Below are 16,742 nucleotides of genomic sequence, written 5' to 3'. Positions count from 1 at the left end.
AGGTTGGGTGTAAGGTTTAATAATCTTCCAAGTAGCTGTTGATGTATATATAGGCTTTAGCTAGACCTACCTTATAGTCCGCAATGGAGGAGGGAAGATCTCGCTTTGTGATTAACACGAGATCCCTCCTCCGTTTACACATGAGGTGTGACGACCTCAGGAAGAGAGGCGTTGCGCCCGCCATTTTTTTAATTTTTAAAGTAAGAGGAAAGCAGACACTTTTTTGGTTTGATAGTGGAGATAGATGGCACCTACCCCACACCCCCAAAGTGGATTTGGTACCTGTGATACAGGATGGGTGGCTTTTCTGTCCATGCTGTGCTGTTGCTCCAACGCTGCTCCAGTCAGCCTGGCAAACAAGCCTGCTTTTGCTCTCTAGGTTTTGTGATGAAACCTCATGGCCGTGGTCCAGCAAACATGAGCTCACAGGGTTTGCTGGATTGTGGCCCATTGTGTTTTGGCATCAGTCCAGACTGACAAACATGAATTGTGTCGTTAGACGTGATCCCATTTTATTCCTTTGGCACTTCTCAAAACCTAAACATCGCTCTGCCCCAAGTGTATAGCTATACTCCCTCCACTGCTGCATAACTTGTAATATATTCAAGGAACATGTTGAAATGCATGTAAGTTTCAAGGGTCAACACTTTCTTTAATTTATGCATTTTATTAAATCCCCCCCCCCCCCGTGCTCCCTGTTCATCACCGAAGCAAGCAAGAAAGTCGTGCCCTAAAAGCGACACCGAATGCCTGTAAAAAGAAGGCTGCCTCCAAGTTTAGTAACCTTTCAGGAGTGAATAATGATCCAAGGGGAGCAGCCGCTCTTTGCTGGAAGGTGAGTCTTTTTTGTGTGTGCGAGTGATCTTTTCCCTAATGTAAATTGCAAAATGACTAGATCAATTATATCGATCCTTTCGTATGAAATCCCCTCCCTCCCGTCTTTTTAAAAACATATTAGGATTTCAGCAGGCTGAAGCGTACGCATCCCAGCAGATGCAACGAAATGCTAAAACGGAATGTCTAAAAGCGTTAACTGTGAGTCATTTGGGCAAGGCTGGAGTTCTTCAAAACACTCCGTCAGCAGCGGCCAAGCAAAGTCTTTCTGCAGGAGATGAGGGGAGGCACAGCTCTGCCACCATGTAAATGAGACAAGCTTGAGATATGATGAATCTCCTATCTCTTTTTCCTACTCAACTGACACTCGCTTTGAGGGAAGGTTGTAAATGCAAGAGAGATTGTGGTATAATTCCTCAGACTGGCGTTTTTGCCCCGCAGTCACTATTCGATTATCTTCCAAATTGCTGTGTTTCAGAGAGATAAAGATTTTTTATGGCTTGCTGACTTGAAACAACTAGAAGAGCCAGAAAGAGAGGAGGCTAACTGGCCATGCATAGTAATTCCATTGGTAAATGACAAAATCTTTGTTTGTATGACATTTCCAAAATTACTACAGAAGATGAATCTAAAATATGAAATGTCACATTTGGCATGCAAAACTATCAAAATATATTTCAGTATAAAATTCATAGAGGCGTTTAATTTAGAATGTGTTTAATAACTCAGTCTGCCTGCATCAGTAATCCTGCCTTGAGGTTTTAGAAAGATTGTCTTATTTATTCATTCACATGATGTTAATTTTCCATATATATATATATATATATATATATATATATGAGATGCCAAAAATATTAAGGTTAAATCTTCATTGTTAATTAAGATTTTTCCAATTTAAATGAAAATAATTGTCATTCAGATTAGTTTGTTAAGTATGGTTTGTGTTGAGAAAAACAAAAACAAAAGAGGTTTAACTACTTCAAGCATTTATTTAACTACTTAATTTAACTCCACAAGCTTTCTATCTAAATGGAAATATGCTGTCTCTTCCATTCTAAATCCAAGGTAGGATTTAAAAAAAGAGAGAGATTATTGGCCAGCATAGGCTTAGATCATGAGACATTGAAATATTTTGCCAAGGAAAGCATATTAAAATAATTTGATGCGTGCTTTTGGATGCCATAATAAATAGCCACTAGTAATCAGTTGCTTTATCTTGAAATGGATATGTAACAGTGGAAACACACTGTAAGAAAACACACTACAGAGGTAATTTAGTAAGATAGTATAGAATAAGTATAGATAGTATAGAATAAGATAACTGAATTCCGTAATACACACAGAAAGAAAAATTACAGGTGATCACATGATCTTGTTAAAGACCCAAGAAGTTCAGCTTTTATTTCTTTTTCAAGTTTTTAGCCTTCATGATTGCAAAACAAATTGTGAAAAGTTGCAAGGAGTGTACTGTCATATTGGAGGGGGTGGATGTGTAATGTGATATCATAATGTCTCCTTATGCCCTACCCTGGTTCATTGGCTGCTGCTTCTTTGAGGCAGGAGAATGGTAACAAATGATATCATGCCACTCCCTGCCCCCAAACATGTTAGCATGGAGATATATGTTGATGGTGTTTGTACAGCACCTCATTTTGCATACTGTGGGCTCTCAAATCCACAGCAACATTAGGATGCCTTGATTCAGCTCTTTAATTTCAGGATCTGTAAAATGTTTGTGTCAAGAAATAGCAGTGTTTTTCTCTCTCTACTGGATGGCATTTAGAGAAACACAGTGATGTACAAACAATCCAAAAATGTGAAAAAGAAGTGACCATGGGTAGTATCTAGGTCTGCCTGTGCACCAGGAGGTCCTGCTGCTAATACAACGGAGAGCTGATAATAAAAAACCCCAACCAGGACTGGTTGGAAATGCTCATTTTCAGAATGGGACAGGTCAGTAGGACTTGCAGATAGATGCTCCGCTGAATTGTCCTCGTTTGGAAACAAGTGTTTCTGCTTGTTTCCAGTTTTGCTTTATGAACCGCTAGCTTCCTGTTGTGGGAGCAGTGGGGGGCCCTTGCTTAACAGATCAAGGGGGAGTACAGTGGCAACACTGGATGCTGCCCAAACAAAGGTGAATTCTATATCCACATAGACAAAGCCTGTGTGATGACAAGACCATGAATGTGTAATGGGGTCCCCTTTTATGTACCCTAACTATTGCCATCCAGGAGTGGTCCTCTTCAGTTTTTTTTCTCATCCTTTACATCCATTCTTCCCATAGATTGACTGGTCTAAAAAGCCTCAACCCATTCAGATTCAACTGAAATGCTTACGAGGTCTCAAAGACAAAGTGCCACAAGGGAGCTACATCCTCAAGGTTTCCCTCCGCGGACAACTTGGTGGTAAACGGCTTTGTTGGTCCAAAGTGGAGGGTCAGCAGTGGGCTGGAACCTTGCTACCAGTCAGACATAATGGGAACTTCTATGATGTGGAGATCTCTTTTGACCAGAGCATCCACACGGTAAGCAACGTTTCTTCAATTTTTTATCGCTTTGCTCTGATGGCTGAATACACAACACACACACACACAGAGTGATTCCGTGTTTATATTTAATACATTCCTGTATGCTTATCTTTTTAGTATTTCCAGGTAAAGTTTGATTAGGTGCAGACTCTTCTTCCTTGCCCCGGCCACCACAAAGCAAAATATGAAAAAAGAAAGGGCTACATATATAATACACTATACTACACAGCATTGTCAGCCAAGTTTAAATTTTTGCCTGCGTTTTTCTTATCTATGCAGCTTGTCAGCTATGTAATTCGATTTGGGTAAAGTAGCTTTAGAATAATAAATGGACGAGTGGGTGTATATAAACACATGAATGCCCAAATCCCTGTCTGAGTTTTGAGCTTCATTGACCCCCATTTGCTTAAAAAAAAAGTGGCATTTGGATTATTTTGGAATAAGCCCAAGCACACTCGAGGCTCTGTTTTGTGACTGCAGCAATGTATATTTGGTTTCCTAGCCAGACTTCGTGGGGCAGGATTATTGTGTGTTGTTTGCTCCAGTGGCATTATCATGACAAATGTCTGCAACTGGTTGAATCTTTTGACTTGGAAGAAATTTGTCAGCTAAGCATAAGCTTCTTCATTGCTCCTGAATGATTTTGATTGCTCTGGAAGTATTACAGTGGGCTAGAGCCTCATGCGATGGTTGAGATATTTAAAGTCATATACCTTGGTTTATTGAATAGCCATTGTTCATAACCAAAGAGCACAATGGCCTTTGTGAGTTGATGCGGTGGTTTGTTGGATGGATTCTGAGCTGAGAAACCAACATCCAACCCTTTCAGGGCTCAATCACATTTACATGCACATTCTGCCAAGTATGAAGGGCATACGTATGGATCTTTCTCTGCATTCCTATTCAAACGTATGCAAACAGCGATTAGGTATGGATTAGGCCCCTGCCTGCATACATTTGAGCTGGGAACATGATGGGAAAATGCACACACTTGGGCTTCTCATTCTTTATGAGATGTATGTCAAATAAGGTCAAGTGAGTGACTGCCTTCGGGCCCTGCACTTGGGCTTCCAATACACACCATTTGTAACAGGATGCTGGAAACAGGACCAACCAGAACCTTCTTATGATCTTAAATATTTATTTTTGATTGATTGATTGATTGATTGCATTTCTATACTGCCCAATAGCCAAAGCTCTCTGGGTGGTTTACAAAATTAAGACAATTCAAAGTATAAAACAACAGTATAAAACCATAATATAAAATACGGTATAAAAGCACAACCAAGATAAAAACAGCTGCAACGCAAAAATACAAATTTAAAACAGCAAAGTTAAAATTAATTTATAGACTGTTAAAATACTGGGAGAATAAAAAGGTCTTCACCTGGCGTCTAAAAGAATATAATGTAGGTGCCAGGCGAACCTCCTTAGGGAGCTCATTCCACAGCCGGGGTGCCACAACAGAGAAGGCCCTCCTCCTGGTAGCTACCTGCCTCACCAAAAAACCCTGGTCACCTCTTAAGTTAACTCTTAACATCCAAATTCCCCCCTCCCTTCTTTTCTTTTCAATCTTTCCCTACCATGAATGGTCAAAAAGTGAAATTGTCCAAATTATTGATACGACTTTAGTCTGTACTTCTAAAGGCATGTATGTGTTTGTGTGAGATTTTTGAAAAAAACATATTTGGGAGCCCTGTGGTGAGCTGTCATTTTAACCCGTATTGGCAAGTTATGATCAAACCTTAGAAAAATGGAATTCTGGATTTTGTTTTGTTTTTGTGTTATCCAGGAAGTGCAGAAAGATAGAGATAGGTGAAATGCAGTGCTTGTTTATTTGGAATTGGTTGCAGGAGAAAATACCAGACAGCTAATATAAAGGGTAGAGTTTTGTTTTCATTGGCTATAATGCAGTGATTGGGGTACAATATAAATAAGGTGAAAAATATAACATGCATGCCTGATGTTGAAAGACAGCATGCTTGTAACTAATACATTAGAGATATTGTTCCAGAACACTACATCCTTCCAAAAATAATAGCTGGCGAAGTTAGTGTCGGCATGGGTTACCTGCTGCATACAGAAAGTGCTGGTCATGTAAGCTAAAACTGCCTTGGGGCTAGTCTGCCTTGAATGTCCGACCTTTCCCCCCCAAATATTTTTTGTTCATTAATCAGTGTTCTTCGCCTAAGTTTGTTGGCTTGACTTTCTCCCCCTCCCTTTCACTATCCACTTGCTTAGTTTGTCAGGTTCTCTCTCAACACTTGATTGTCAGATCATCGCAATAAGGTTTCATTCTGATGGTTACCTTCCTGTGAGCGATCTCAGAGGCATGGAGTCTGGCTGTCTTTAAAGTGAGATGCTGGATATGTTTGTACAATGGTGTAAAATGTATATGGGATTGGAAGGTAACCTTATTTGTAGCTAATCATTATGTAGAAAGCTTGAGAGGAAGGACCACTTGGACTGGTAACATTGGAGGCCACTGTGGTGGTGTCAGCTTGAGACTGGGTAGATACAGCACCTGACAACATTACTCCCATGGGAGCCTTGCCTTTGAACTCAGCTATGGGTCCTTTCATTTGATAGGATTGAAAAAAAAAACTAGCCATGTGTGACTTGCACATCATTGAATCTCATGAGAACTGAAAAGTCCACAAGAGCAGGCTTCGCCGCTCCGCTCATCATTGGGTGTTCATCAAACACCTCCTAGGAATTAAACTGCCCTGGTGATTTATCCTTCCCACCTTTCTAGACAGCTACTGTCACCACAACTTTGTAGTGTTCAACATACATGCCCACTTTTTCACAAAATAAAATAGAATAGTTCCTAATCTGTAATGACCATGGGAGGATGTGTATGTCACACAACACAGGCACCTAGGACAAGTACACCAAAACATACAAACATCTGTAATTACAGAAGTGCTTCTGTAGGCAATGTAAGGTGGGTAAGGAGTTCTCTTTCCACCCCAAAATCATTTTTGATAGAGCCTAGCGTCCTGCACCAACTAGGTTCAGCTCTTTGCTATGCAAACGTACAGCTGATTACAATGAAGAAGTCAAACAAATCAAAGTCAAGGACAGTTTTGCCAGGCAATAATGGAATTTCCAGAGAGATGTATTCCAAAAAGCAGCATCTGGGAAAAGTCCAAAGACCAACTACACAGCAATCCAAAACCGAGTCAGGGTACAATGTTTGTTTCCAGCAAACACTAGCCTGAAAATGCAGGCATAAATTACAAGAACCTCCTGAGCCCCACCCAAGGCTCAGCTGCAGTACATTACTGGCCTTGCTTCCAAGGAGTCCCCTTCTCTCGAAGTATCCTTTTCTGGAGTTGGTACTTCTTAAAGGAGTCCTACTGATTTGCCTCTTAAGGTGACAATACTCTCCAGAACTGGATTCTTCCTTGCTCAGCCTCTGACGCAGAACTCTCCTCTTCCTGTGGGAATGGACCTGTGGTCTTCTATCCTGATGGCATAGGCTCTCCCAGGTCTCCTGATATGGGTGTATCCATAGCATCATCCATCTCTGCAAGCTCTAGCCCCTCAGAGGTAGAGGACATGACATCCAGCACAAAGGCCCTCTTCTTCTGTAATTTCTTACCAGGGCCATCTCTCTATGTCTGTTGCCCACCAACGAATAGGTGGATAGTAAACCACTTTTTAACTACCCCCAGACTGTAAGATCTTTCCTTGCACAAAAAACTGAGCACCTATCTGCCTGAAATTTAGCAGGCTTTATACCCCCATGGAATGGGCAAACGTGGCTAGGAATTTCATCTAGTTCAGCCAAAATTTTGAAATGTTATAGGTACTTCCTTTTTTAAAAAGTCAAAATGTGAAGGAAGCTAGCATAAAACACGTGCACAAATTTGTCTAAACATTGACTGCCTTTATTCTCTCAGAAAGGCCTATTATGTCTGCTAATGTCATCCAATTCTGTGAAGAAGTAGAAATTATAGCTGTTTACTCATTTGTAATGATAGTTAATGGAAGGCAAGAAGCTTCCTATTTTCAAATTGAGTTTCAAATTTCCCCTGGTGAATCTAGCTGTTTTCCAAATTGCCAAATCAGAGTCAGAACCAAATCTTGTGGTTGGTGCACACCCCTAGTAAACAGAACTCCAGATTTCCGCCATGAAGGTTTGATGCATACAAAGGCAAGGTAATAGAGTCAGGCTTAGAGGCCTGTAGTTTTTCCGTTGGGAGGGGGTATGCCTGAGAGTAGTAGTTTCATTTCTCTGGTTAAAATTCATTCCCTGGTTAAGTTTCATGTCTTCAGTTAAGTTTCTTCAGGTTTGAAACAGTAATTTCAATTTTCAGGGGAAGTGTGGAGAAAGGAGAGTGCCAGCCGGAGAGGCAGAGCCAGAGAAGAGTCAGGAAAAGACCAGAGCATGATGAAAAAGCAGGAAAAAGCGTTTTGAAAAGTCTAGGTGCAGTTAGGGTAAAAGAACTTGTATTTTGCATCTTTTATTTTCTTTTAATGCCTTTTGTAACACTCAGCTCTATTGACTAAATATCTTTAATTTTAATTTGCTTGTTTTAATATATTAGTAAACTGTAGTGTTAAACCTAAAGTGTCTGGTGTGCCAATCACCCACATCTATAGCCTAGACTGGTAAGGAAAGGAAAGGAAAGGAACCTCTCGTGCAAGCACTGAGTCATTACTGACTCTTGGAGGGACGCCAGCTTTCGCTGACGTTTTCTTGGCAGGCCTTATAGTGGGGTGGTTTGCCGTTGCCTTCCCCGGCCGTTATTCCCTTTCCTCCAGCTAACTGGGTACTCATTTTACCAACCTCGGGAGGATGGAAGGCTGAGTTGACACGAGCCGGCTGCCTGAGAACCAGCTTCCGCTGGGATCGAACTCAGGCCGTGGGGAGAGTTTCAGCTGCAGAAACTGCTGCTTTACCACTCTGCGGTAAGGGGAAGGTTAAAAATAAAGAAAGTGGAACTCTTAAGGAGCCAGAGATCCTTAAGAAATTGCTCATGGGGTCCAGGACCTGACACCTCTAATTAAAATAAAGGCCAGTAAATTGTGGCATGCTGTAAAACTGGTTAATTTAACAATATATATCCATATAAGCAAAACCTGTTCAGAAACAGTAACATTTTATCCAGTATGGGACACTATTATTAGACATTGGATTGGTGTGATACTCTAAATAGGTTAGGGGTATATTTATTTCCTCTGAATGATGCTCTTAACATGGTTTGAAACTGTGATTGTGTCATTGTTGGTTAACTGGATATTTTGTGTGTGCTAAATGCTCCTATATTTTTTTTAAAAAATTGGAGTCACTCTTCCTAAAATCCCTAAGGTGACATACAACATTAAAAACAAGCAAACACACAAAGCCAATAAAAATACAAAATAGTAATAAAACATGACTATGTTGTTGGTATATTGTTATTTGATTAATGTAGTGAATAGGTGGCACATTCTATACATCACCATGCCAATTTGTATTTTGCTTCTGTACTGTTTATATTTAATGCTTTAAAAAGAAGAGACCATGGTTGGTCAAATATATATATATATATATATATATATATATATATATATATATATGAATGTGTATTGCAGGCCATGACAGCTCTCCAACCCCATCTCCTCTTTGAAAAGCTATATAGCCTGTACACAGCCTTGTCCATTCCGTATGCCCATAAAGTTCACAGCTGCTGATGGGAAGAGATTCATATATCTTTAGATTTTTAAAGAGTATATCACCAGAGTTAATATTTATGTGCCACTGTAGCAAGGTAGCAATGTTGTAAGACTACCCAGGTACCATGTTGCTTTACTTAAGGGAAATCCAGGGTGCATAAAACAGCTACTTTTCAAACATGACATTTAATCCATGCATGTAAATCAAACTGTGGGAGGAATCTATTATTCATTATTAAAAAGGGCACCATATTTTTATTATACTGAAAATGAAACCCAAATGCTGTGAAAAATTTAGTGGCTTCTCTTGAAGTTTCAAGATACTTATCATCCAGTCATTGAGCTGGTGCTGGCACTTCTTTTAAATTATAGCTACCCAAATAATAAGCTTAAAGTTTTTTTGGCCTAGGAAGGAGTTGGAGAGAAGCGTGATCAATTTCACTGCAAAAGGTAAATTCATTTTTAATGTACGGCTTCCTAAATCCATATCACACTACAGTTCCTTGGTAACGTTATGAGAAATATAGTTCATATCCTTGTCATTATTAGTCACGCCCACAATTTTCTCCCCTGAAGTACTTTCTGAAAGCTACATATATCAGAAACTGATTAACATGACCTAAGGTATTAATTCCTAAAATATGATGAGACCAACATTTCCTGAGCCTCTGTTTTCTGTATGTCAGCATCTGACCAGGAGCTAAGACGCTTTTAATAGCAACACAATGAAGCGTTCGTAGCTAAGCTAGAGATCCCCCCCTACTAGTCTTGCAATATACTCCCATCACAGCTTACAAGATTTAGGTGTAGGAAACTTTAGTGCAATTTCAAGTAAGCAGTTCAACTGCTGTAAAGAAAAGATTGCTGGTAGTAAAAGAAGCACACAGTACTAGAATATATGTATGGATAGATAGATTAAGAACAGAATAATTAAAACAGTGTTGAATGTTTTGACTTCTACCTTCATCAGTAGCTGTGAATATATATATATATATTGCACACACACACACACACACACACACACACAGAGTTGCTGATGAGGGCAGAACCTGAAACGTTTAGCTTATAATAGGGTGACCATAGGAAAAGGAGGACAGGGCTCCTGTATCTTTCACAGTTGCATAGAAAAGGGAATTTCAGCAGGTGTCTTTTGTATGAATGCAGCACCTGGTGAAATTCCCTCTTCATCACAACAGTTAAAGCTGCAGGAGCTATACTAGAGTGACCAGATTTAAAAGAGGGTAGGGCACCTGCAGCCTTAACTGTTGTGATGAAGAGGGAATTTCACCAGGTTCTTCATATATACAAACGACACCTGCTGAAATTCGCTTTTTAATACAACTGTTAAAGCTACAGGAGCCCTGTCCTCCTTTTCATATGGTCATCTTAGCTTATATGTTTTAATACTCTGTTCATACTCTTTCTATCTTACATATCACACACACTATTAGAAATATGTCTCTTAACAGACTAGGTATTATTTGGGAACATGTATAAAATGGGAGGAAACAAAATATTAATCTCCGGTTCTGCCTTCCTTCCTTCCTTTTTTTGGTCAGTTATATCAAGTAAATCTCACTGATCTGCAAACTTTTTTTTGGCAGTGACGAAGAATGCCTTCACTTGCTGGCAAGGTTTGCAGCACTGCTTGTGAGAATGTTTGCTTATTCATTGTCATTGCCCACACTTGCCCTCCCTGTTTCTGGGATGGATGAATAAGGTCCGTCTTACTGGAATTCACAAAGATCAGATTATTCTTTATTCTTTATCAGAGATGCTGTGCTTCTTGTAGGCTTCATATTTAAATTACTGTATTACAACACCTAGGTTATTAAGAAATCATTTGTATGTTAGAATAACAGGTAAGTATTTCTTATGATCCCTTAATTGACATGAGTTCTCAAACTTTGCATGGTCCTCAAGTCTTTAACATATTGCATATGTAGCTCATGTTCTAGTTAGAAATAAAACACGCTTTGATCTTGACGTTTCCCGTGCTTTCTTTGCAGCAAATCCAGGTTGCAAAGCTAGCACCCAGATATGAAAGTTCAGGAGAAATCAAGGCCAGCGATATCATGAAAACAATATAGGCAGGTTTAAAAACAGCCGTGCCTTACTTTGTTACTACCTGCTGGTCATAGAAGAGAAAAAATATTGGCAGCAGATGTGTTGGAGTGATTGGCAGCAGATGCAGAGGCCAAAGTGCACAGGACGCAACAATTACTTTTCTGTATCGAAAAAGACAAGAGGTGATATTTTAGGCCATTCTTGTCCATTTTCACTGTGCTGCCTCTGAAATTATGCCTAACACTGTTTTAACCACTGAACAATATGTGAGATTAATGTAGAAGTAATGCTGCGGCATTTTCCCCCATTACTGGGAAGAGGTTTTGCTCTCACGTCATCATGACCCTGATATTGCCTTTGCACCAGCAGCTGTATCATAGCCAAACTAGACGTGACATGATGAGAGATGTTTTCATAGATTTGTACACAAATGTATATACTGCTGAACGTAAACAAATACTGCAGCAAAACTAGCGCTGGTGAAACGTAACACAACATAAAAAATCCACAACTATGAAAATATAGGACAATAAGAAACAATCACATGCTCAATAAAAACAATATACATAGGTGGGTCACACTTCAGGGAAAAGTATGGCTTCAGCAGTCTTATGAGATAAGTTTAGCTAGCTATCAATCACTAAAATGCAGCTGAGACCAAGGACGGCACTCAGAATTTGACCAGAGCTTTGGCAGGGGAAAGGAGTGCTCAATTCTTTCCCTGAAAGGTATTTTTCTAATCACAATTTCCTTCTTGGAGAACGAAGGTGCCCCCTTCCAGCTGCTTTTGTCCCCACAGGGGAAAAGATATAGGGAACAAAAGCAGATGGAAAGGGGCATTTTACTTGTAAGAAGAAAGCACTTGGAAAAGAAAGGTCTAGATGGGAAAGGTTAAGTCCTCCTCCCTTCAAATTTACAATCCCTGCACGTTGGGCTGCTCTGCTAGATGTTTTTTTTGTACCATCGGGGCAGAACTGGAACTTTGGCAGCACAAATGGGATTTCTGACTTTGAGTTTGCCAGTGATACGCAAAGCTGAGGTGGAAGGGGCATTTGCAAGCAGAGAAGCCCTTGTCTGACCACAGCTTTCCATTTACAGTCTCTCCTCCCAGTCCTTTGTATTACCAGTCAGAGTACCCAGATGTGTTTCCTGGGCAATAGGGAAAGCAGCTATGGGAGAGTGCCAAAGAAAAGCTGCAGGCAAGAGAAGGATGAAGCACTTCCAGCCTACCACTTCTCCCCTGCAATGGTCTCCAATCCCTCCTTCACATTTTGGTTGCAAACACAAGGTTTTGGGCTTCTATAAACAAGCTATATATAGGACACTCGTGATTGGCTGCTCATGGAAGTTTCCAGGTCGATTACATGATGCTGTAAAACTCCAGTGCCTCTCTGGTACTTTAAAAAGATTTCCGTGGGTTAATTTGAAATGGAAAAAAACCTAGTAACGGAAAGACCCCCTTTCCATTTCAGCATGTAAAAAGGAAATTGCGATATAAGAGGCAGACTACGGCACCATCTTGTGGCTGTATAAATGAAACAAATAGAACTCCTCGTTAAAGGGGGGAAGGAGAGGGGGGAAGGGAAGTGTGTGTAAACGAAGCACATTGTGATCGTGGAACAAAAGTGGAAGCAGAAACCTGCAGTAAAGTTGTGAGATTTTCCCAGGTGTAGAAATGCTCTAAGCCTTCCGTATTAACCATCGAACATCAAGTTCCAGCCTTACTTCAGTTCAGCAGCCACATATGGAGGGGAGTTTGCCTGGTGACTATTCTGTTTTTCCCTTCGGTGGTAGCATGTGGAGCAGCCCACTGACCCCAATTATTGTTGCTCATCTTACCAACTTCTCATTCTTCTGACATCTTTTCTTCTTGTGGCCCTATATTTGAATATGTTGACATATATTCATGTATGGTGATTTTCAGGGAATTTGAATTTCGGTTTTATTTTGCCTTTGGTTTTTTTAGTTTTCTCTACCTATTCCTTCCATTGTATTGTTCTTAATTAGCCTAACTTTACATTAGGGCTGGAGGACCTGTGGCTCTTCAGATGTTCTTGGACTCCAAATCCCACCAGTCACAGCCTGCATAATGAGTGATAAAGGATGGTGGGAGCTGCAGTCCAACAACATGGCGTAGTGGTTCAAGTGTTGGACTGGGAGTCGAGAGATCCGGGTTCTAATCCCCACTCACCCACTGGCTGACTTTGGAACAGTCACACACTCTCAGCCCAACGCACCTCACAGGGTAGTTGTTGTGAGGATAAAATAGAGAGGAGGATTATGTACACCACCTTGGGTTCCTTGGAGAAAAAGTCAGGATATAAATGCAAAAATAAATAAAATAAATAAAAATAAACACCAGGAAGGCTACAGGTTACCCAATCCTGCTTTATGTTACGCACTTAAATGGAGATCTGCTTTGTTTAATCTTCCATCATGTCACGTTCACTGAAACAATAGTTACCAGAACTTGTTCATCAATGTTCGTTTGCATTTTACTGATGAAAAATATGGTCTCAAAGGATGAGTTGTCTGCCTGAAAGTCTTTATCTGAATGCCTGAAAAATTCATCATATTTTTTTTGTTAATTAGGAACAATTGGCCACAAGTTCAGTAATATTGAAATTTGATTGTATTGTTATGCTATATAGGTTTGGGACTTGCTAGATGCTGATCTAATTGAATGGCAGATGTTCAAAAAACACATCTTTATGTGTACTGGGGTTTTGTCATTTTGGGACTGTAAAAAGTAATGGGCTCTGTGCAATACTCTCCTAAGTTCAACTCTTGGGAAAAAAACAAAGAAAGAAAGTAAAGATTTATCTTTCTGTTTTTAACCATGATAAACCCAAGAGCAAGTTGGACTTCTTGGTAGCTCATGCACTTTATAGAAAAAAAATCCCCAAACTGAACCTACTAATTTGAAATATTCAAATAGTCCTCGTTCTCTCTCTTGAGTATTTTCATGATGAAATGCAGTGGCATATGGGGAAGTAAAATATATGACAACAAAACTAATATAAAGCAGTTGATTTCAGGAATAGTATCAAGAGATGATTTTAGCTCAATATGTTTTAATTCAATTAAATGCAGCGCAAAGCAAGAAAGAAATTACATGCCTTAATTCTCAGCTGCTGCACAACTTAAGGTGTCTTTTGAATGTGAATAAACTGAGCATAAAACAGCCACTTGGGCTGAGTATTTCAGGTCAATTTAATCCAGGTTTATGTAACTACATAAGAAATGGAAGAATTAGTAAGAGAGGCAAGAAAGACTGAATAGGGGAGGGACAACAGCTGAGTGGCAGCACATATGTTTGCAAGGCTGTGGCTTCCGTGGGTGACATCTTCATTTTTAACTGCCTCAGAAAGGCTGAGGAATACCTCTTCCTTCCTCAGGCCAGAACTAGACATTATAATGCTGTGGTATTGTGTTAGGTGAATTGCATGTTTGGAGTTGTAGTAGAGGCATGTAGGGGAGCTGTGAGGAAGAGGAAGTGAAGGGTGGTGTCAGGAAGATTGGAATTAGTGTTTGTTGGAGTTTAAGTTTTAGTGTAGGCCAAGAATAAAGTAGCGTTTTAGAAGCTGTCTCTGGTGTCTTAAGATTCTTGCAATGGAACAGATGTATGTGGCTGCTGGCCGGACTAACAGCTCTTTGTTTCCTCCTAAGAATGTCTACTACTACATAATTTATTGTGAGACTTTTGTATTACTGACTCTTTAGCAACCAAGCCTAGAAAGGCTTCAGCATAACACATGTCATGTGACAGAACAGGGTGGAACCATTGCAGTTCTGAGGCCCAGATCTGAGCAACCAGAGAAAGTCCCAAATAAGTTATACCTGTTGCTTCACCAGACTATGTTTTCTACTCTGGCCCTTTCTGGTGAGTTGTAAGAAATAAATACTGGAGTTATTAGAAGGAATCTAATGTGTGACAGCAGTGACCCTGACATTGTTATGAGTTTTCTTGTCGTCACAAGCATCAGCAGCTAGGGACTAGAGAACTCACTGGGCATTGAACCTGCGAACTCACCGAGCTCTGGTCCGCCGGCCCACTTCTGGGAGCCAGCCCGGACAAATGCGCAGTGAAGCACACTTTTCAGGGCCTCCAGAAAATGCACTTTGCCTTTCTCCCCCACCCCATGCTAACCGTGGCCTTAAAGGCCCTCTTAAAACCTTGGATTAAGAGGGCCTTTAAGGCCATGATTGATCACCACCATTAGAGTGGAGAGGAAAAATATGTGATTTCCCAAGCCTTGGGGAAATTATGTTTCCCCCCTTGCCAATGGGTGCCTTAAAGGAATAGGTCCTTTAAGGCCCCCATCGGTTGTGTGTGGGAGGGGAGAAACACAATTTCCCCAGCCTTGGGGAAATTACATATTTTCCCCTGCTGCGTTAATGGCAGCTGCCATTAACGTAGTAGGGGAAAAGGACAAAGGGTGCAGGTCAAGGCAGAACTATTCCACCCTGACTTGCACCCTTGCATTGGGTGAAAATCTGCCGGGTGCATCAGGATAAAGGGGCATCCACTTCCCTTGCGGGCCCAGGTGGATTTTTGTCTCAATGCTAGCAGAGGTGCATCAGGTATGTTGTTACAGGGAAATGGGTGAGAAGGAGAAGACACAAGACACCTGCTATGGGTGACAGCTACACATACCATAGCAAATGTCTAGTTCTGGCCTTGGTTCTGCAGAGTCCCTGGAATATCGGATTTGAACTCTCTAAGCTAGATAGGCCACTTGCCTGGTTCAGTATATCTCGCAACCAATCCTCCATTTGAAGTACATGAACAAGCATTTTCTAAACCCCTGGACATGCAAAGGAATACTATTCTTTTACAAAAGCATGTTGCACATATGTACAGGGTATTCCTGAACAAAGGGATAGAGCATCCCCCCCCCCACAAAAAAAATAACCATCTAGGTGCATGTGCGACACATGCTACAGCCAGTCCATCATGACCAACATATTTTTGGAAATGGTAACTGCCACATTTTCATATAGGCAGCAGGAAACCTATCGGAGCTGAGAGCAGTGGCTAGGAATTCCATAGAATCATGCAGACTAGTATTAATAGTTTTAACAGCCAAGGAGAGTCAGGATGCTGAAGAGCAGAGGTAGGCAATGTGGTGCCCTCCAGATGTTTTGGACTTCAACTCCCAGAATCCCTGACCATTTGCCATTCTTGTCAGGGTTTATGGGAATTGTAGTACAAAACATCGGGGGGACACTGTTTTGCCTACCCCTGCTGTAGTAGCTAGAGTGTTGGACCCAGGTTCAAATGCCTACTCAGCCCCAAAGCTTGTGACCTTGAATTAGTCACTCTCATTCAGTCCAAACCACCTCAAAGGGTGGTTGTATGAGTGAAAGGCCACACCACCCTGGGGTTAGGGATGTCAGAGAAATCAGCAATGGAATAAATGAGTATGGGTTTTTATGGACCCGACCCGTGGATTTCTCAGAAGACCAGCTTTCCTGCTTTTCTGCTTTTCTGCAGTCTTGTGGACTGTTTTTTTTTTTTTTTTTTTTAAAAAACTTTCTGGAATTTTACTCAAATTTAGTCATTAAAAATGCATTAAAAAAACGGCCAAAAAAAGTGTATTTTCCACATAAGGGGAGATTCACGCATTTGGGGGTTTGGATTTGC

General features: G+C 40.7%; 1 protein-coding gene across 1 annotated transcript in view; it reads left to right on the top strand.

Annotated features, from left to right (window-relative positions):
- LOC134401268 (uncharacterized) overlaps positions 1 to 16,742 on the top strand; it is a 182,981-nt gene that overhangs the window by 36,328 nt on the left and 129,911 nt on the right. Inside the window, exons 7-8 of the mRNA XM_063130017.1 lie at positions 3,119 to 3,358; positions 3,479 to 3,487. Coding sequence (XP_062986087.1) covers positions 3,119 to 3,358; positions 3,479 to 3,487 — 249 coding nt within the window. The remainder of the gene's footprint in view (positions 1 to 3,118; positions 3,359 to 3,478; positions 3,488 to 16,742) is intronic.

This window comes from Elgaria multicarinata, chromosome 7 (assembly GCF_023053635.1).
Source record: "Elgaria multicarinata webbii isolate HBS135686 ecotype San Diego chromosome 7, rElgMul1.1.pri, whole genome shotgun sequence".
Classification (NCBI taxonomy): Eukaryota; Metazoa; Chordata; class Lepidosauria; order Squamata; family Anguidae; genus Elgaria; species Elgaria multicarinata.
The sequence above is the reverse complement of the archived record's forward strand: the minus strand, read 5'-3'. Positions and strand labels throughout refer to the sequence as shown.